The following is a 21,557-nucleotide window of genomic DNA, read 5'->3' as shown; positions in this document are numbered from 1 at the left end:
TTTGATGAAAATGTGCATTCCTCAGTAAATATATTGATATGTTGTGTCAAAACAGCAGTCATGCTTCTTTAGCACCGCTTTCCCAAAGGTCTTGTTGGCGAAGGCATGCACTAACCACATCACCTGGGGCCTGCTGCCAATCGGTTAGCTAGGAGAGGGGGGAAGGGTGGCATGATTTTCTCTTTTTTAGGCTTTGGGCTGTGTAATTTTGTGCAGCGCAGGGACAAGAAGCATGTATGCAAGAGTGGTTCCCTAGGAACCTGCAATGCAGTGGAGCCTCCCTAAAAGGGGAACCCTGCAGTTCTAAATCCTATATGACATTTTGTTTACTAAAGCACGGAATCATAAACGTGTGTGTGTGTGTGTTTGTGTGTTTGTTTGTTTTAAATATATAAGATACTGTCTTTTCGCACCCCCCTTGTTTTTGTATCCTGACACTGTCAATCTTCTGCATCCTATTAGCAACTACTGATTTTTACTTTACTTATTGCAGGAAATTGGCTACACACACATGAAAGTTACAGAGGGTGTAAATTCTCTTCTACAAATGGCTGGACTGCTTGCACGTCTGTGTCAGAAGACCGCAGTTTCCACAAGCTAATGGATGGATGTACTACTGTTATGTGATGAAAATTTCCCTGTAATTTTTTTTTATATGTCTTATTGATAAAGGATATCTATTGAGGTCTAAAAAAAAGTGTGTGCTTTTTCTGTTTACACCTGCTGCTAGGTGTTTGCATTTGTGCCATATGTTCTGGTGTACCTGGTTTTGTAATTTTTATTACAATTTATGCCCTTTTACGCCTGCTGTATGTTTTAATGAGTGATGAACATTTTATTTCTGCAATGGAGTTTGTAAATGGAATTACAGAAATGACCCTCGGGTAGCCAGTGTGCACATATTGATTGAGCAAGCTGACACAGACAAAACCATGCCAATCAGAATGGCTGAAGCATGTCATCACATTTGTAAACATTGTAGTACTATGAAGCCAGTCCTTTCCTCTCGTGTGAGAGGTGAGCTGCTACCAATGCTTGTCGGTAAGAAGCCCCCTTTTTACACTAAAGTACTTTCACGCAAAAAAATAAAAAAACTGAAATACACACACGCACGCGCACACGCACGCACACACACGCACGCACGCACGCACACACACACACTCACACTGCTTTCACACTGGGGCAGTGCACTGGCGGGGCTGTGAAAAACACCCCTCTCCATTGAAAGCTCTTCAAAAGCACTGTTTTCTTGGCAGTTTAGAAGTGCCTCGGTGCAAAAGGGGCCTAGTAGTACATTGTATCATTGTTTACCACTTGCCAGAGAATACATTGCAAAGCAGTGTTAACCAGCTATACAGAGCCAGATTTAACCCTGTGGCTGCCTGCCTCTCATTAGTGTATCTGAGATGTTGCCCTGATCAGTCATCCTCTTTCCTGTATTATTTTAGTCAGACACCAGATTTAGAATGAGAGATTTCCTCACTGTTAAGTATGAAACCGTAGAAAATGGTGACTCTTCTGGTTCCGAAGATGAAGCAGAGCCTGGTAAAACAGCCAAATGTACTGAACTGCTAAGCATCAGCAGTGTACTTCAACCAAGTGCAATGCACGAGGCAAGCTCCAGCAGTCTGGTGTGTCAATACCAGCCACAAAGTGGTAAACGTTGTTCAAGAGCCCATTTTGGTGTTCCTCATCCCCCTTTAAAAACCTTTTTAAGGGTGGCACCTCAGTTTTTCAACTCCTGGAATAATTTTATTGCTGTACAATTCTCTCTCCTTTCCCCCATACACACCCCCCCCAACCACACTGATGAGCTTTTCAATTGTAGAAAAAGCCTGATTTAAAAACACACTATGCATTGTTGTACAATGTGACCAATTTGAAAGGGCTTTCCACAAACACTTATGAACACAAAGTTGAAAAAAATGGGGGTTGGCAAGTCTAGAATCAGGGACTAATGACATTATTACAGGTATTTTATAAAGTGGCAAAAGGTGCATACTATACACATCAGTCCCTGCCTGAGTGGCTTACAATCTAAGGTCCCTACCTCACATGCATACACCTTCCAGGGCCAATGTAGAAAGGAGCCTGTTTAAACTGGACAATGATGCCTAAGCAAAGTTTACATTCAATGAAAAAGGACATCAAAATAATCACTGGATATGAGAAATGGGCAGCTGAAATTACATGCAAATATGGATTTTTGGCTTTTAAATTTCCAAACCTCCTTAACTGGATCTTTTTAAAGAATCCTAAATTCTGCAAAAAAAAAAAAAAGTAGTGTGCTGGCGTTGTTGGGCTACATCTAAAAATACTTCTATCGGCTGCTCTCTGGCATTAGTATTTTAAGTCACAGGTGCATAAGTGAGCAGACAATTACCTTTAAAACTCTTGATGTGGGCCATTGACTGATGTAAAATAATATATTATTGAATGTATTTTAAAATGTCCTGTGAATTGGATGTGGTGTAAGCCGCATCTAATTTGCATAGGTGGGAACGGGGGCTAAGTCTGATGGGAAAATGAATGACCAATATTCTCAGGAAGAGGCAAAGGCGAGCTTTACTTTTACAGGGAAATGGAGGAGATTTGTACTGTATGTAACTTCAGCTATTTAAATCTGCATTTTGTGATGATGACTTCAGCGAGACTGCATTATTCATATAGACAACATGCATATGTTTAGTGTTTATCAGCCACCTAGGTTTTGTGGGTTATCTACTGTTAACTAAAACCTGCTCAGGCACTATCGTATCCATTGATCTGTTTTTTGTTTTATTTTTCTCTTTGGTTTCCCCTCAAACAATTTGCAGCATTCCCATTACCCATTTCATGATCTGTGTCTGATGGGTAGATGCCCAGACCAAGCTTAGGTCGGTGTGTGTGCTGGCGCATCACATGATGGGGAACCATGTTGATTGATTCTTGATTGCTAGTAGAGACAAGCTGTTAGAGGGCATCTGTATATGCTGCAACCTTTTATATTGGGAACATAGATTAATGTTACTTCAACATGGGGCATCATACTGAGGAATGTTAATCCACATCATACAACCAGCACGCCATCAAATGATGCTGAACAAGTAGCAGGGTGCACTCCAGTATTACAAGCTTAAGACCTAGTTAATAGAATTTGTCTTCTCTGCAAAGCTCCCTTCAAGGATAATGAAACACTTGTTTTTGAAACTGTACCTCCAGTTCCATTATACCATTTCAGCTAAAAAAAAAAAAAAAAAAGAAACTCACACTTTGTAGATCTCCCAACTTGATCTTGGAAGGCAGACACAAATCCTTACCTGGCTACTGCATCTTTTTAAATTCCATGTTGTAATAAGCCTAGCACACACATTAAATCAGAAATATAAATGCTTCAACACATAAACTAAGATGTTTGCTACAGTCTTAACAATGTTGCTAAAATCAACCAAAATGATGGCTGCTTACGTCACTAACTGACCATCTATGATCCTGTGGAGGAACAAGTACTTTTGTGTGCTGTACAAGTCCCTGCCTTCAATGCTACTGGGAAAAGCTGACAATCCCAAGTAGGAAAGCGCGATTTTGAGCTTAACCAGTTGTTACCACTGTTAGCTGATTGGTTGGCTGAATTTTTCAGGTGCATTTTATACTTGAACTTGTAGTGCACTGGATAATACTTTTTTTGGCTAATAAAACGTTAGGATATAGACCAAAAAGTACTGTACAAAAAATACTAAGTTTTTTTCCCTTGATATAAAAGCCTGGCAGGGGTTCTTGCTTTCCCTGCTTTGCTAAGGAAAACATACCTTCAAATATGTTTCAACAGCTTAAAGAAAAAATTATAAAAGGGAAAAATTCTAAAGCTAGCTATAGATGAATTGAAGTTTGGCCGGTTCAGCGGGGATTGGCTGAATTTCAATCCTTCCATGGACAGGCTGGTTGTACAGAAGTCTATCTCTCAACCAACCTGTCTTTTTTTTCGCTTGATCCATGCCACCGGCTATAGCAACACTGTTTATTGTATTCTGAAGGTTGTGAACTCTCCCTGCTGTTAGAATACAATCGCTCCACAAGAGGAATTCATCCATCAATACTGAGCATTTGAACAAACACATTTTTTCTTATTTTCCACCTGCTGCACTAAGCTTGAAATTTATTAATAAGCCATTTTTTATGTATGTATTTATTTTTAACATCAAACAATACCCTATCTATAGTAATACATAAATACAAAAAAATTGTTTTGAAGTGTAAGAAAATCCATATTCATTCTTCTCAGAAGATCATCTTTTTTCGCTACAATCTATAAAGACAGAAAAAGACCATTTAAGTCCAAACCAAACAATGAGTTACGTAATTATGAAAAAAAAAGTCCCAGACTTTCATAGGACATTTTGAAACCATATAGAAACCCAGTTTTGTCATATCAGCTCTAATTACTGACTGTATATTTGTGACAAACATACTTTTTAAAATTGTGAACAGAGGTTGTAAAATGTGTTGGTCCAGGCTCACTGATTGGTAGACTTAAGAGCCAATTGTTGGCCAACCTTAATGGCCTATTCATACCACACATATTACATTTTTGAAGGATTCCTTTAATTGACTTAAATGGTCAAATAGAGATCAGGCTTCATAGAAACTATGAACACTGGGAGATCTCTGTTTGTAAGCTCATGATAGGCAATAGGAGGAATTCACACTCACTTGTAAAATACATGCAGAATGGAGTTGTTATTCAATTCTGTCACCAGCTCCCTTTCCATCCCATTAAATGAAAGCATCATCTATGAAGTGGGACTACAATAAAATGTGGGATATATTTTTCCATATCTTATGGAAATAACTAGAGTTTTTACACTATACACTAGAAGGAGGTTTGTATAAGTTGATGCACAAGCTGTGTCCATTAGAGTCCCTCCTAACTGACTATAGATGGCACCTTGGAAGTAAAAGAAATTATGCTCCATTATAAACTGTAATAAGTCCAACAGAAACGCCGTATGTACAGGAATATGACTTTGTCTTAAGCTCGGAAAGTGTTTACACTCCCAGATCATGCGATATATTATCATAAAAGGCTTCCACATCCAAATGCACTAACATAACTACAGTTTCTTGCAATGTATTAATAAGGTCTGGCTTGTAAGGCCAGGAGTGTAGAGTACAAATAACATACCTGTTTGTTTATTTTCTATGTCCGCAGGGCCAATCCAGATATTCTGATATTCAACTGTTTCATATTCTTAAGGGAACGAATGTAATTAGATTTAGCAAGATTGTTAAGAGGTCCACATTGCATTTACCTTCAGTAGGTTTTTTACTTAGTAAAATTTATTACCAACTCTATGAGATTTTCAAGCCAAAAGGAAGTATGCAGTTTAAATACATACAGTATATGTTTTACCTGCCAAAGGATTTTCAATTCTTTACAGCCAGTTTTATGATTGCAAAGCCAAGCAGGTGAAACTCCCTTTTCTCGATAGAGTAACATGCTGCATTGCTCAATCTAGCTGAAAACAGTAAACCAGTATCATCACCTTTGTCCAGACAGCAGGTAGGTGATCCAGGCAGCAATAAAGGTAACTTGAGGACTAGTAGAGCTGTCACAAGGTTGGTTGAATACAGAGGCAAAGCCCTTAGCATGTAGATCAGTAAACATATCTATATTTTTATCAGTGTTGAGGGAACCTTTGAGCTTTGTGTTATGCTACCATATACTGTACAAGAGGAGTGGACACTGGCAAACAAAAACTAGGCCATCCCAGGAAACCCCATCCAACTATCAGCAATTCTTTCTAAGGTTCTAGGAGGATGGACATCTTTCTGCATCTCTGCGGTGTCAGGACTATTTTTTTTTTAGTTAGTGCCTCTTGTTTGTTTTTGTTTTTTTTCTAAACCAAGACTCTTATCTACACTGCTGTCGGAGATTCATCTATTTGATTGCAGCTTTCCAGTGCAATTGATCTCAGCCTGGCTTTTGGAGTAGGACATCCATACCTGCTGGATTTGACGGATGTATTTGGATAGTCTGGAAGTAATCTTTGGCCACTGAGTTCCACATAAGACTTTGTTCTGGTAAAGTTTAGCTGCAGAGTGATTTCCAAGTCCAGAGCCAATGATATCGCCTCAGAGCTTGCCCTTTCTTTGAAGACTCCAGTCAGGCTATGCACAAGGCACTACTGCAATTATATAGGTCACTGGACACCTTTATTTCTCATTACAGCTGTTTTTGCCACAGAAAGTGTGGAACTGAACGCTGATGTAATCCACTGGGTGGAGTGATGAGCATGCACTGTATTGTTCTCTTTTACACCATACGTCATTTCCCACAATAGCATCTCCCTGCTTCTGCATGAATAGAGCCATGTGGATCTTTGATCCATTCTTGCTGCCTGCCTGCAATAACTTTGCTCACCCCTGGCCATCTGACCCTCACCTGCTACCAGCTGTTTAGGTTTTGTGAGTACTTGAGGCCCTGCCCTGAGCCTATACACTACTATACCACCACACAGTCACAAAATGTCTGATTCTAAACACAAGGTGGGGGATGGTCATGCTGTAGTGGGTGTCCCCAGTTTACATTCTACTAACTGTTCTGGAGTTGCTTGAAGCACACCTTCTAACAGTGCCAACATCTGCAGTTTGAAATCATGTTATCCTCTGAGAGTATGTTCCATCCTTGGCTCCACTGGGTGTGGCTGGGACCTCTCAGCTGAGATTTATTACCACGATCATGCAAGATTTTATGACTTAAATGACCTAGTTATTTGCTGACTCTGATCGCAGAGCTAACAAGTATGCTGATTCCTTTCCTGTAGATTCTACATCTTCCTTAGCAGCTTCCAAGCCATCTGGCACAGATACTCTATCTGATTCTGAATCGTTCCAGTCCTTGACTGATCAGTTTGCAACTGAGTAGCTGTCTCCTAAAGTAGACAGTTTGGGCCCTTATTGATGCAGTATGCACCACTCTGAAATTATTGGATCAGCTTGTTGCTTTTACCAGTGCAGTTTCCAGCCTTGTGTTGTTTAAAATTGCTACGGCTGCAAAGGCTTTTCCTTATGTTTCCCTATGGAGATTGGAAACATCCTGACAAGCTGTTTGCTCCCCTTAAACACCTATAAACCTTATATCTGCTTAGCAAGGATTTTGTGGAGAAGTGGTTTATTCTCACGGTGGATCTGGTAGTGTCCCACCTTAACAGGGTGCTTACTATTCCAGTAGAGGAGGCACCTGTCTTTAGGAGCCCAACCTACTTTGCTCAAACCATATCTGGTCTAAATCCCTTAAAGGGACCTGACTGCTATTAACATAGGTTGGAAAAAGACACAAGTCCATCCAGTTCAACCAATAAAAAACATTGATCTCTTGCTTTTAGAATTTATGAAGTAGATGGCTGTACCAATACATTTTTTATCTGTGATGGTTTGCTAGAAGCCTCTCTTCTCATTTCTCACATTTGTCTCATAGTTGTTCATATGCAAAGGACATTTTGGCTAACATGCTAGAATGTGAAACTCTTGTGTAAAATACAGCATGTTTCATCTGCATGGTCTTGAGGGACAGCTCTTGACAAAATCATCTTCTTGTCTTTTGATAAATGTCCCTTTTGTTTATTTTTCAACCCCCTCAATCCTGTTTCACTGCACAGATTAGCAGATCTCCCCTAGTATATGAATGGGGACCTTGGATTGTGGGCTCCTTGAGGGTAGGGACCGACGTGAGTGTGCAATGTATAGGGATAGGGACAATTGTAGACACTCACTCAGGTTGAACTGGGTGGACTGGTGTCTTTATTCAACCTAACTATGAAACTATCTCCATCCAGCTGTTTTGGATCTACTTGATCAATGTATTGGCCTTTCCCCAGGGTAGAACAGTTCAAGGGGCTTCATATCATCCTCATTGTTCTACACTGGCCCGAACAGATGTGAGGCACTAACCTTGTAAGACTCCTTGCAGCACTTCGTTGGTACTATGGGATCATCAAGATCTGTCCCACGGACCAATTTGCCATGCTGCTTCCGGGTCACTTGCTTTATTGCCATGGGTGTTGAAGCCTAGGTTCTGGAGAACAGGGGCATTTTTGCGCCTGTGATTTCTATGAAGCTATAAGCTAGGAAGTCTACTTTTGCAAGGTCTACCATCAGAAGGCTTGCTTGGTGTGAGTCTTATGCCATGTACACATAACCAGACTTTTCGATGGACTAGGTCCGACAGTCTTCCTGAAGGACTTTCGGCGGAATCCCGACAGACTTTCTGAATTAACAGACTTGGACACACACAATCACACCAAAGTCCGATGGATTTGAATGTCATGACGTAGGACCAAACTAGAATAAAGAAGTTCATAGCCAGTAGCCAATAGCTGCCCTAGCGTCGTTTTTTGTCCGTCGGACTAGCATACACAAGAATGGATTTCTCGGTCCGGCGGGAAAATTTAAAACATGTTCTATTTCTAAAGTCCGCCGGATTTTTGGCAAGCAAAGGTCCGATGGAGCCCATACACGATTGATTTGTTCGATGGACTCATTCTGGTGGCATTAGGGCTTCTGCCACAGGAGTTATTTAAGTGAAAATAATTCTCTACTTTCCACGCCTACAGTAGGTCTAGACCAGCATCTGGCTCTCAGCGTTATCAAAGGTAAGGTTTTTTTTCATTTTTAGCCATCTTTTTATTCTGTTTCAAAGACTGTTGCCCTCTCAATCCCTAGTACCTTTATTTAGTTCCCCCATCTGTTCCCCCTATAACTTCATGGGATCAAGATTTGGTTCTTTCTGCACTTACCCACAAGGTGGTTTTTCTTGTAGCTATCACCTCTACGAGTGTCTGGTCTGGAGACTTTATCTTGCAAGGAACCCTTTTGGTTCTGCATAGGGACATGGTTGTGTTGAGACCCATGACTCCCTTCCTGTCTAAGTTAGTTACTACCTTTCACCTCAACCTGGAAATGAATCTTTCATACTACTTTGTCTGGTTCCAGTTTTCCAAAAGGAATTCTCCCTCCATTGTCTGGATGTTGTATGGACTGTAATAGTCTCTCCCAGCCACTTCCTTTGGAAAGACTAATTCTCATTTTGCGATCCTGGATGAGCCCTATAAGGGTGCACTGGCTTATTGTTCCCCCATCTCCAGGTGGCTTAGGCAGACCACCATCCATGTTTGGGTCTCAAGGATTGGGTTCCTCCTTTTTCTGTCAAGGTGCACCCTACTAGTTCTGTGTGTGCTTCTTAGTTTTTTTTTTTTTGTTTTTTTTTTGAACATCAAGCAGCTGATTTACAAATTTGCAAGGATGCCAACTAGTTTTCTATTCACACATTCTCTAAGTTTTATCAGGTGGAGGTTCCAGCCTCATTTGATTCTGGTGTAGGTACCCTCCAACTGCTCTTTTCTCTGTTGTTTTCTTAAACCAGTTAGCATTTGTTTTCTTGAAATCCAATGAGGGACGCAGGTCCCACCCCTCTGTGTTTATTATGATGTTCTTGGCACTGCTTTGCTACAAGACTGGAGCAATTTGGTAGTGTGAGGGACTATCATGGGCTAGCCTAGAGTTTTGGTTTTTTTTGCCAGTGTACAGTTCTCCTGTAAGTGGAGCAGTATAACAAAAAAGCATAAAGACGCACTGTTTCCCTCAAAAAAATGGATTTTACGGTCAGTACAAAAATCAAATTCTTTTAATAGTTATTTTTTTTTTTTTTTACATATCCCACAGTGACATTATACATGGTATTTTGAAAGTGTTTAAATTGTATACAGTATATATTTTTCACACAGAATCATTTTTTACATAGCTGATTCTTACCTGCTTCAGCACACAGTTTTCTTGAATTAAAGACATTTCCATATGTAGGTGTTGTGTTGAAATCTATCAGAGAAGTCAATGAAAGGCTTTAGAAATTCAGCATAATGTTAAGAATTCATAATAAATTATAAGTCTTGACAATAAAAGTATTCCGAAACTGGCAGTTGGAATCTTGTAAACATGTCTGACTCCTGAACTCTGCTTAAAGTGGAGTTCCAACATAAAGTGGAAATTACACTTTAAGGTCTTCTTTCCACCTCCTATTTGTACAACAGAACTTTTGGGGAGGGGGTGGGTGAGCAAGTACCCAATTTTGACAGGTACCTGCTCTCACTTCTGTTCCGGTTGCCTTATGTGATCAGAAGCGGAAGTTCTCCTTCACAAAGTCTTCTGGGACATGTGACAGGTCCTAGAAGACTTCAGGGCCAGTAACAGCGCTCCGCTCACATGCACAGTGGGCACCCGGATGTGAAGTGCAAGCTGTCACAGCTGGATGCCCATAGTAGAGATGCTAGCGCCACTGAGAGAGTGCACTGCTAGACAGGTAAGTGTGTGTTTATTGAAAGTCAGCAGCTACACTTTTTGTAGCTGCTGACTTATAATAAACAAACGACTGGAACTCCACTTTACAGCATGCTCAGTTTCAGAAATTCAGACCTATTTGTGAAAACATGCATTATTTGCTCGACTGCTACACTTTACTACTGGATATGTTAAAGTATATGTAAACCCAAGAGCAAAAATGTAATAAATTTCAACTTGCTAGTCCTGTGGTGGCTGCTAGGGATGATGTTCAGGTTAACTGCTGCCATTGGTTTGCAGTCCAGCAAGACCATGGTATGGCCAGCAGGCTTAGCTGGGCCAATACGGGAGTTTATGATTAAGCCAGATAACTAAAATGGAAAGGGTGGGGGGCACAGAGCAGCCAAAGTTTCAGTGAATTGAAAACTGTTTCAGGAAAACCTAAAAAAAAAAGGGCAAAGGGAAGTGAGTTAGGAAACGGAACTTTAATTCTGATTGCTAACTCTTTGGACAATCATCCAGTTTGCTGCCCTTTTTCATTATTATTGGGGGTTGTCTTTGGTTTTATTTTGTGGTTGATTTGAAATCAGCTATTTCCTATTTTTTTCTTTCTTTTTGCTTTTTTTTTGGTACAAGACTTCTCTTTAGTTTCACTGTGTAGTTTTTTGGGGGGGTTCCATGTATTTGGGGGTATATTAGCTTTTATTTTATGTTGAGATGACTTTTAGTTTAGGTTAAATTGAATTTATTTATTTTTCACTGGCATGCTTCAAAAAGTGGGATTTTATTTTAGGTGTGGTATTTTGGAGTTTTATTTCGTTTGTGGGTTTTTAATTTTATGTTCATAAGACCTTTTTGAAGTTTGGGTTGCTCAAAATTTAGCATTTATTTGTTACTGACATCTATTCTTGGAACCACCCTTTTCCACAGAAGGAAACAAAAATAGCGCAATAACAGTGTGCACCTAAACCAGCTCACATCGCCTTAGATAAAATAATAGGCATGCACAGGTTAGGCCTGTTCTCCCTAAGTAAAAGTAAAACAGGCCAGCTGCTGCCCAATTTTACACTTCTTTATACTCTGCCTAACCTTGCTCACTAAAATTGTCCTGGTGAATTACTGACCAATTTGCTGGTAAAATCAGGTCTGTATTGCTGTTAAAGCTACCCAGAAAAAAAACATTTTTTTTCCAAACTGAAATGAATCAGATTGGGGTGTTGCTGTATCTTAAACCCGATACACACTATTAGATTTTATGCAGATTTATGTCATATAATATGAGGTCAAACCTTAAGAGTTTCAATTTGTATGCAATCAGGCAGGCCCTTGCACTACATGGTTTTGGTAAATCTGAAGACAAAAATCTGCAGAAAATCTAATAGTGTATATGGGGGCTAAGTCAAGCTACTTGTAAAAATACATCACACAGCCAACTATATGCTGCCAGTATCACTAAGTCAAAGAGACTAAGCTGGCTTGAAAAAGAAGCAGGGCATTGAAGCGCGTTGCTAGGGAGGCAGCTGAACATTGAAATGGAGGAGAGATTTACAGCAGGCCACTCATTGCCTATGATGCCTGCGTGGCCTGTGGGCTGTCATCTGCAGCAAGTAGCTCTGTCCTTCTTGGCTATGTCTTCCAGGGCTATATCCTTCGTACTTCCCTTTGATTGGCCGCAGATGGGGAGGCAAGGTTTCTGACCACCACTACCCAAACGGCTTCCTAAGGGGCACATGTTCATGTAAGTAGATGCAATTTGTTTTAAATAAAGTGCTCAGTTTTACTGCATATTGGAGTGCCTTTTGCTTGTTTACCTGCCACACAGAGGCTGTGTCCCTAGTCTTCCAAAATCAGTACCCATTGGTTCAACCACTATAGCTGTCTGTTGTCCATCTGTCTTGAGGATTGGAAGGACTGTCACTCTTTTTAGAATGTCCATAATGTAAAAAGGATTAGCCCCCATAACAGTCAATGGAATTTACCCCTAAGATAAAAATATGCAGAATTTTCAACATTATTGGCTGAACTATTGATGAATTGAACCCTGACTGATTTGTCCAACACTTGTGGCTGTATTCATTTCAAATTTCAGGCTAAGGATGTATTCTGCAAATCCAGAAAGTACCTGTTGATCTTGCCAGAAGATGTGTTACTTCCTTTAAGTTGAACTGCCCAAAAATGGTATGCCCCTTTTGCAAGCTAATAATCTCCCCCACCCCCCATTTAATGGAGATGAAGAGAGGAAGACATGTTTGAAGTTCAGCCATGGTGACTACCATGGCTCCCTCCATAGATGCAGTGGACTGAGTGAGTGTAGCTACCCAGGGACAGGCAGTGTGCTATTCACAGGAATGACGGGTGAAAATATAGGAAAAAACAATAAAAAAAGAAAACAAAGGCAGATACATCATCTAAGAAGTTGTAATCTGTAAGATAATACATGTATGTTTTGGGGTTTAGATATGTTTGAAGGGGGAATGCCTTATTAAATGTTTAAAGCCAGTGAAGTATTATTTGGACAATTACAGTATTTTGACTTTGGTTTCATTAGAAAATCTAGATGTACCAGGACAGTTCAGTAATTTTAGTAATCTGATGACTATTATGCATTTAAAAATAGAGTGCACAGTACTGAAAACTCAACAAAAACAGTATAGAGGGCTGGGTGCAGCAAGTTTAGCAAGTTATACCTGTAGTTCATTGTTTTGCAGGATTGTACATAGCATGCCCAATAGCCATGTGACAGGATATTTGGTCTATCATCCTACAGCTCATTCTGGTTTGCAACGGGTTTGCTCCCCTATGCCCTTTCAATGCACATCATTTACATATACATATAAATTTGGACACAGCAACAAATTTTCAAGTATTTACCAAAATATATTCAAGCGATATTTATATGTTGGATATGGGCTGAAAGTACACACTCTCAGGTTTAATTTGAGGGTATGTACATCCAAATCGGAGGAAGAGTTTAGGAATTACAGCTCTTAAGAATAGCAATTGAATCAAAAGCTTTTTAATGGTCAGGTGTGGGCTACTCTTTCGTTATTTCTTCATCAATTAAGCAGGTAAAAAGGTCTGTAGTTGATTCTAAAGCCTCGTACACATGATCTGATTGTTGGCCAACAGAGTGTCAGACTTTTGTCCTAAGGGCGTGTGCCAGGAACTTTTCTTGCATACTAACGGCACACAATTGTCAGCCAACAAACACAAACGTAGTGACGTACTACGTGGAATTTCAGCTCTTGAGCACCACCCTTTGGGCACCTTCTGCTAATGTCGTGTTTGTTGAGCATCGATTCCGAGCACGCCTGTTTGTACTTTGGACGTTTGTGTGACAGACTTGTGTACAGACGTACGAACATCTGCCAACAGGTCGTTGTCCGCCAAAAATTTACCAGCCTGCCATCCAACAGTTGTTGGTGGAAAGTTGGACAACAATTGTCTGAAGGAGCCTACTAACGGTCGGATTTTAGTCAAACAGTCTGTCATCACACAATTCCCTGCTGAAATTCCGATCATATGTTCAACCCCTTGAATTAAAGCTGAAAGTCTGCACTTGTAATTCATTTGGATTATTTCATTTCAATTTTATTCTGGTGACATAGAGAGCCAAAAGTATGAAAATTGTTTCTGTGTCCAAATATATATGGACCTAACTTTATATAGCTTTCATAAGCCACTGCTATGAGACAATTCCTGTGCGCTTTACATAGTTATGGTTTGAACATACAAACAAATGCTGACCACTAAAAACTCCAAATGTAAATTCCAATCCTAGACTGATAAATAACACAGTGAGCATATGTTATGCATGTTAATACATGTTATTTTATGTTGTGTAATTGCTTTTTACAGTTACAGTTACAAAAAAGTTTCTTACCAAAATTGTAGTAATCGGATTCTATAGGGACACTAAAAAGAAAAAAAAGTGCTGAACTTGACAACTATAGTTCACTGAAATGATTGCACACCTATGAGTATTTTAAAGTTACATTTCCAGCTAGCTGGTGAAGATTTAGACTCCCTTTTATGCTTGCCAGTCTGAGTTTAGCTGTTTTGCCAGTAATGCATGTTTCAAAAGCTCATGCTGAATTTACACACAATTGAATGAGGAGTGACTGCCTGTCTGCTGTATTCAAACATGGCCATATGAAGTTTCAGTTAGAAAATGTTAAGGCAATGTCTGCTGTTCTCTCTCTATTAAGCGCATAAAGCCTTGTCACATCAGTGTCATGGGTGCATCTTTTAATAAATGTTTTTTGGGGAGATTTTATGTGATAGACCAACACAAATAATTGTGAAGTGGAAGGAAAATGATAAATGGTTTTAAATTTTTTTACAAATAATTATGTGAAAAGTGTGGTGTGCTTTTGTATTCAGCCCCCTGAGTCAATACTTTGTAGAGCCACCTTTCACTGCAATTACAGCAGCAAGTCTTTTTTGGGTATGTCTCTACCAGCTTTGCACATCTAGAGAGTGACATTTTTGCCCATTCTTCTTTGCAAAATAGCTCAAGCTCTGTCAGATTGGATAGAGAGCATCTGAAGAGCAATTTTTAATTTTTAAGGTCTGGACTTTGACTGGGCCATTCCGACACATGAATATGCTTTGATCTAAACCATTCCATTGTAGCCCTGGCTATATGTTTAGTGCCGTTGTCCTGTTGGAAGGTGAACCTCCACCCCAGTCTCAAGTCTTTTGCAGACTCTAAAAGGTTTTCTTCTAAGATTTCCCTGTATTTGGCTCCATCCATCTTCCTATCAACTCTGACCAGCTTCCCTGTCCCTGCTGAAGTAAAGCATCCCCACAACATGATGCTGCCACCACCATGTTTCACGGTGGGGATGGTGTGTTCAGGGTGATGTGCAGTGTTAGTTTTCCACCACACATAGTGGTTTGCCTTTAGGCCAAAAAGTAAATTTGACACAGACAGCAGGACCCGGCCCCACCTCTCAGCTCCCACGTCAGTGGATTTGATTGACAGTAGCAGGAGTAATGCATACGCATGAGGGTTTACAACCCCTTTAAGAACGGCTGAAACTTCAGAGGGAAGTGTGTAAATATAAACACTACTACTTTACATGTCCCCCTCAACTACTATACATGTCTCCCTCTCTTTGCTTGAAATTCTAGTCCAAATTTAGGAGAATGGGTAAGGAGGGAAGAAAAGGTTGAATAAATCTTCAAACTCATTCAGTTATGTGTATGTGCACAAAAACCCCTGACTACTAATTTGGAAAGATTATAACGGTACCAATGGAGTAAAAAAGTATCAAAAGTATTTATTTATACAAGTTAAATTGAATGAGAACAATAAACACATATACCATAAACATGACATCAAAAAGCAGTATGATGCTCTTCTTAGTGTTGTTTCTCATCGACCCTACTGCATTAGGGGATGAGGGATTTGCTTTAGCTTTGACGCAGTTGTGTTTCACAGGGCAACCCAGAGGACACGGGGGCACTCTTTACGTCTAGAGGAAAAGAGATTTAATCTTCAAGTACGGAAAGGTTTCTTCACAGTTAGAGCTGTGAAAATGTGGAATATACTCCCGCCAGAGGTGGTTCTGGCCAGCTCAGTAGATTGCTTTAAGAAAGGCCAGGATACTTTCCTGAATGTACATAATATAACTGGGTACTAACATAGGTAAAGTTGATCCAGGGAAAATCTGATTGCCTCTTGGGGGGTCAGGAAGGAATTTTTTTTCCCCTGCTGTAGCAAATTGGAGCATGCTCTGCTGGGGTTTATTTTGCCTTCCTCTGGATCAATTGTGGGCATAAAATTGAGTGTATTGGATTGTACGATTATTTTTTATTTTATTTATTTGTTTTTAAGGTTGAACTGGATGGACTTGTGTCTTTTTTCAACCTGACTAACTATGTAACTATGTAACTCCTTCACACAATAGCAGAGTTAATTAGCACAAATAACAATGGGTGAAAGACCCTTAGGAGCCACACTAGACTTATTTACAATAAACACATTATAGCAGACAACCCCAGACTGGTGGCTGGAGTTGATGACATCAGCATCTGCTATGAGTCCCAACAGTGTGAAGGGGTCACTATTTCTAATGTGGCATATAGGCCCTATTTAGGGTACCAAGGGTCTCCGGGCATACATCTCACAAAGTGAAACACTGTGGTGTAGTGGTTAGCACTCTCACATAGCAGCAATAGGGTCGCTGGTTCAAATCCCAACCACTACACCATCTGCCTGGAGTTTGCATGTTCTCCCTATGCTTGCGTGAGTTTCCTCCCACACTCCAAAGACATGTTGGTAGGTTAATCAGATCCTGTCTATAAATTGGCCCTAGTATCTATGTATGTGTTTGTAAGCGCGTTGGGACCCTACGGGGTAAGACCACACTATATCAAGATTCAACTCAACAAAGAGTAGTGTTCCCTTCAAATCCAGGACACATAATCAGTAAGGAAGAGGCTAGCATTCAGTCCCCTCCAAAAGCCTTTGTCCCAGGTGAGTCTGCCAATTTTTGTGGCCTGGAAAGACACACACATTATCAAAAAGTGAAATCCATCAAGCCAAGCACTTTACAAATTGTCAGACAATGGGGGTTGTTTACCTTATGACATGTATATGTGGCTGCTATTATGTCATAAAGACAAAATACTTTTTCTGGAAATGTATATATGACCATGTATCTGACATTAAGGGGGGTTACATCATGTCCCCTAATGGGAGTCATGGAACATGGAAACATAATTAGAATGCCCATAGTGTCAAATTCTTTGCCCTTGAACAAATTCACATGGACATACGAGGAGGCAACTGGGATCGCCTAATCTTACTAAGGGAGGAAAGATGAATCCATCTCTTGGTGGCAACACAGTCACCAGGCTTAAATGACGCTATAAGTTACAAACCTTTCCTATAAGACTTTAGTAGCCCATCCCTACCCTCTGCCTATCTGACCCCCTGCTGTCTGCATATGTACAAATATACTTGCAGTTTAGTCTATCTTCAGAGGTGGGGCTTAGTTACGAATTCCTTTGGGTCTCGCGTATGCATGCATTGTATACAAGAAAGGATCTTTGGGGCTCTTTGTCTTTTTTAGGGGGAGGTAGGTTAAGAGGGGCCAATTGGTGGTAAACATGTACTTGTTATGTCCTTGTTAGTTATGTCTTTGCCTGAATTGTTATGTTATTAACACGTGTACATGGTCATATATTTGTAAACAGCCAGCTGCTGCCCCCTGGTGGAACTGAATGGTTCTGTATCATACAATGAAAGCTCTTATAATTTCATTTGATAATGTTTTTGCAAAAAAATATTTTTCTTTGTATTTATGTATTTATTTTTGTTCATATTTCTCCTAAATTCACTAGTATGGCTAGGTGATTTATTAAGATGGATTCATCTTAGGCAGGAGTTCCATTTGAGCAGCATGATGAGCCGGTCTGCTTGCATGTTTACATGCCTTATGACTGGCTTCTCATTTTCTTTGCCCCACGGTTCCTGCCTTTTGGATCACCCGATCCTATTGGTTGACAGCACTGTCTGTCTCTCTTTGGGGTAAGGCGGCTCTCAAGCTGTCTTCCTGTCCTCTCAAGCTGACGATTGGTCGGCGGGGGGTAGGAAATGTTATGCCTGCAGCCTGCAATTTGCTGTAAGGGGTAAGACACAGGGACCGCGGCGCAGTCCACTATCTATAACATGATGTCCGCACACGTGTGGTGCGCAGGGGCGGACTGACCATGCAGGCACTCGGGCGCTGCCCGAGGGCCTTATGCCACTAAAGGGCCCCATCAGGGTTGCCAGCTTCAATAAAACCAGGGACAGTATGTAAAAATCTGTGTTTTTTTTTTAAATCCCAAGATTATAGCTGCCCAGCCTCTCCAGTACCTTTTCAGTGTGTGTGTATGTGTATTTTGTGTGTGTATACTGTGTGTGTATATTGTGTGTCTGTGTGTGTATACTATATGTGTGTGTGTATACTGTGTGGCCCCATAATCTATTGCCTGGGGCCCCATAATCTCTTATTGCCCAGGGGCCTCATAATATTCTCCTATTCCCCAAGGGCCCCATAATCTCCTATTGCCCGGGGGGCCCATGAGTTGTCAGTCCGCCCCTGGTGGTGCGTCTTTCCTGACGCAATGGCGCAGATTTTTGATTCTGCCCACCTGAAGACACTAATTGGTGGCTAAGCATGCCACAAGATGGGATCCGCCTTCCCGCCCTATATAGATCCTCTCATGATGTGAGGGTGCTGAGGAATCTCTTGATGCTGTCAAAAGGGACCATTCTTATGCCATCTTATACCACATTTTGTATAATATATTCAATCTTACATGTGGCCATCACACTGAACATTAAGAATTCTGGGTGAGTGTTCTATTTTTATTATTTCCACATATATATTCCAATTTGGGATATTTTTTATACTCTGTGTGAAGGCATGGTAAGGAGGGCGAGTTTTTTCTCTGATACTGCTAGTAATTACAGGCAGTTTAAGTCACTTAAGTAGACATATGGTTCCAAACTGGGGAGTAGGGGTGTAGTTTGTATTTCAAAGGGGCCCCACACCAAACTATCCTTTTGCCTTTTCTCACACACAGTGATATGTGTTCTTATTTATGGGGTTGTATCATATTGGTTACTATGATTTCCATATGATATACCTTTTCTAGATACTCATATCAAATGATTCTAGGAACTTGGTCTCCCCAAAAAACTGTATGTGGACTATTCCATGCAGCTAGAAGGTGTCAGCGGCTGACCATATGAAGGCCATATATTGTGACTTAATTTAGTTGTGTTTATATAGAATTTTGAGGTATGTGGCAATATTATACTTATTGATAGATTGTGATTGTTATTGATATCTATAAAATTTCTTATTTTAGTGTTTGACTGCGATACACTTTTCCTGAAGAAGCCAGCTATGCCCCATGAAACGCAACTGCGTGGAAGCTTAAGCAAGTCCCTCATCCCCTAATGCAGTAGAGTCGATGAGAAACAATACTAAGAATAGAATCATACTGCTTTTTGATGTCATGTTTGTGGTATATGTATACAATTTTCTTGTAATCAATCATTTTAACTTGTATAAATAAATACTTTTTTTACTCCATTGGTACCATTATAGTCCTTCCAAATAGTAGTTAGGGGTGTTGTGCATATTATATTTCAGGATGATAAAGGTACCAGACAATATTTGTCCAATCATTGAGGGTTCTATTATGAGTCCATCCTCCCTTTATTCCTTTTCCTTATGTGTATGCCTATGTGAGTACACAGACACACACAGCTTCTGAGCTCTGCAAACTTTAATCACCAGAGCAACCATGTTCAGCCTGTAAAAAGACTAAAGCTCCACCTGGTGGCTGGAAATATAAATATGAAATGTTCATTTAAAATATTTACTGTTTAAAAAATTGAATTGTTTAATTTATTTGTATTGCTTTTTTATACTAAAGAAAAAATATATATGCATTATTTTTAAATATCATTCCTTCCCCATCTGTTGCTGCCTGCCCCTTTACTATCCCTTGCTCATAAATTTATAGCGTAGATTACATAAATGCTTTAAAGGGTACCTCTAAGCCAGGGATATGCAATTTTAATATTATGAGCTTTTCTTAGACTTAGTGATATTTTTACTGGTACTGCGCTGCAAATAAGAATTGCATGTTTTTCTAGAGAGAGAAATTTGTTATTACTTTCTCTATAACTATTTCTGTACATTGTAAAGTGACGCTAACTGCTATGTGTACTGTAAGCTTTTGATTTCACCTGTGTCTTTTCTTAACCCAACATCGACAAGCTTGCCTGTTGTGACGTTATACAGTAAACTTCTGTTTGTATCATTCTTTTGTATGGACATAATAAAATTAGAATTTCCCCCAAAAAATGTTCTGGGGCACTGTTTAGGGAAACCACTTTCCTTCCTGAAGAAGCACTGAATCTTTATACTTCCTAGCTGTGATATTAATTGTATACAGTGTCACTTGTAAATAGGCAAATACATTGTAGAGGAAATATACATTTGTCTAAATTAATTGTAGAATAAGTTTGACTTACATATAACATCTAATGGAATCTGAGCTGAACCCTGGGAATAAAAAGTCATTATATATTCTGTGCACAAAATATATATCAATCCAAAATCAACTGTACAACTACGTGAACAATATACCCCCTGTGCATAAGTGTGGTGGTCTAGCACAAAATTTTTCTACACATCCAATTTGTGCCTGTAGAAGTAAGATCTCCACACCTTGCAGACCTCTCAGGAGAGTCCCAACAAAATGCTGGAAAACACAAAAGAGAGAGGACGCACAAGCATAGCGCTTTATCCCAATAACCATTTATTTACAAAAATAAGCAAGTATCTACTTACAAGCATAAATATAGACAAATCTAATTAAAGCAGTCAAGTTGTTCAGACGGCTGTGTACTCCTGAGGCCTGGATATAACTGGCTTACACAATTCAAGGGTAATACCCTCTTCCACAGCCAGTTGGATCCAGGAAATGTCCGTCCAAGCCTCAGGAGCACCGTGTGCAATCTGAAAAACTTGACTACTTTGATGAGCTTTGTCTGTTTTTTTTGTGTTTGTAAGTAGATATCACATTATTAGGCTAATACCCTCTTCCTCACAGCCAAAACCTTAGATTTAAAAGGGTTTGGCTCTGAGGAAGAGAGTATTACTCTGAAAAAATGTAAGTCAGTTGGATACAGGAGATGTCCTCCCAAACGTCAGGGGCACATGGAAAGGTCCAAAAACAACTTCACTACTTTGATGAGCTTTGGCTGTTTTTATGTTTGAAAGTAGATATTTGCTTATTTTTACAAATAAATGGTTATTGGGATAATGCGCTAGGCTTTTGCACCCTCTCTCTTTTGTTTTTTTCCTAAATCAACTGTACACACTGCATTATTCTGCACTTGGATGGGAATATGAAAGAGGGTGTTGGAGGAGGAGCTGGAGAAATGGTTATGTAAGGAGAGGGAAGTGGAACGTTGTGAGATTTTGAGAAGGTGGTGTAGGTGGGGAAGTCTTGAAGTAGGTGTTCAGTGGGGAGCTTGGGAAGTATAAGTTGAGTAACAGAGCTATGAGATCAGTGGGGAAAAGCAGGACCAGCTGCAGGAAGAAAAAGAAAGAATATGAGCTGCTGGGAGTGTTGTGCGAGGGTAAGTGTCTGGTAAGGTCCTCCTTGGAGACAATTGTGCTAATACAGATTGTTAATTGGTTAATTCCAGGACATGCCTGGAACTG

The 21,557-nt window shown here is 40.0% G+C and overlaps 2 protein-coding genes across 3 annotated transcripts in view; one reads left to right on the top strand and one right to left on the bottom strand.

The window, feature by feature from the left end:
* The window catches only part of RFC2 (replication factor C subunit 2), a 47,693-nt gene extending 46,892 nt beyond the window's left edge, over positions 1–801 (top strand). Inside the window, exon 11 of the mRNA XM_077482363.1 lies at positions 494–801. Within this exon, the coding sequence (XP_077338489.1) occupies positions 494–601 (108 nt within the window). The 3' untranslated portion in view covers positions 602–801. The remainder of the gene's footprint in view (positions 1–493) is intronic.
* A 999-nt stretch (positions 802–1,800) lies between these two features.
* The window catches only part of LOC143983097 (uncharacterized), a 55,624-nt gene continuing 35,867 nt past the window's right edge, over positions 1,801–21,557 (bottom strand). For both annotated transcript variants that reach the window (XM_077482364.1, XM_077482365.1), the window contains 5 exons: positions 20,360–20,390; positions 14,195–14,226; positions 9,790–9,852; positions 5,162–5,227; positions 1,801–4,285 (listed from right to left, as the gene is read on the bottom strand). In XM_077482364.1, coding sequence (XP_077338490.1) covers positions 4,266–4,285; positions 5,162–5,227; positions 9,790–9,852; positions 14,195–14,226; positions 20,360–20,390 — 212 coding nt within the window. In that variant the 3' untranslated portion in view covers positions 1,801–4,265. The remainder of the gene's footprint in view (positions 4,286–5,161; positions 5,228–9,789; positions 9,853–14,194; positions 14,227–20,359; positions 20,391–21,557) is intronic.

Source organism: Lithobates pipiens, unplaced genomic scaffold, assembly GCF_037356315.1.
Source record: "Lithobates pipiens isolate NorthernLeopardFrog02 unplaced genomic scaffold, aLitPip1_a1.2 Scaffold_16, whole genome shotgun sequence".
Taxonomy (NCBI): domain Eukaryota; kingdom Metazoa; phylum Chordata; class Amphibia; order Anura; family Ranidae; genus Lithobates; species Lithobates pipiens.
Note: the sequence above shows the minus strand (reverse complement) of the source record. Positions and strands in the feature narration are given on the sequence as shown.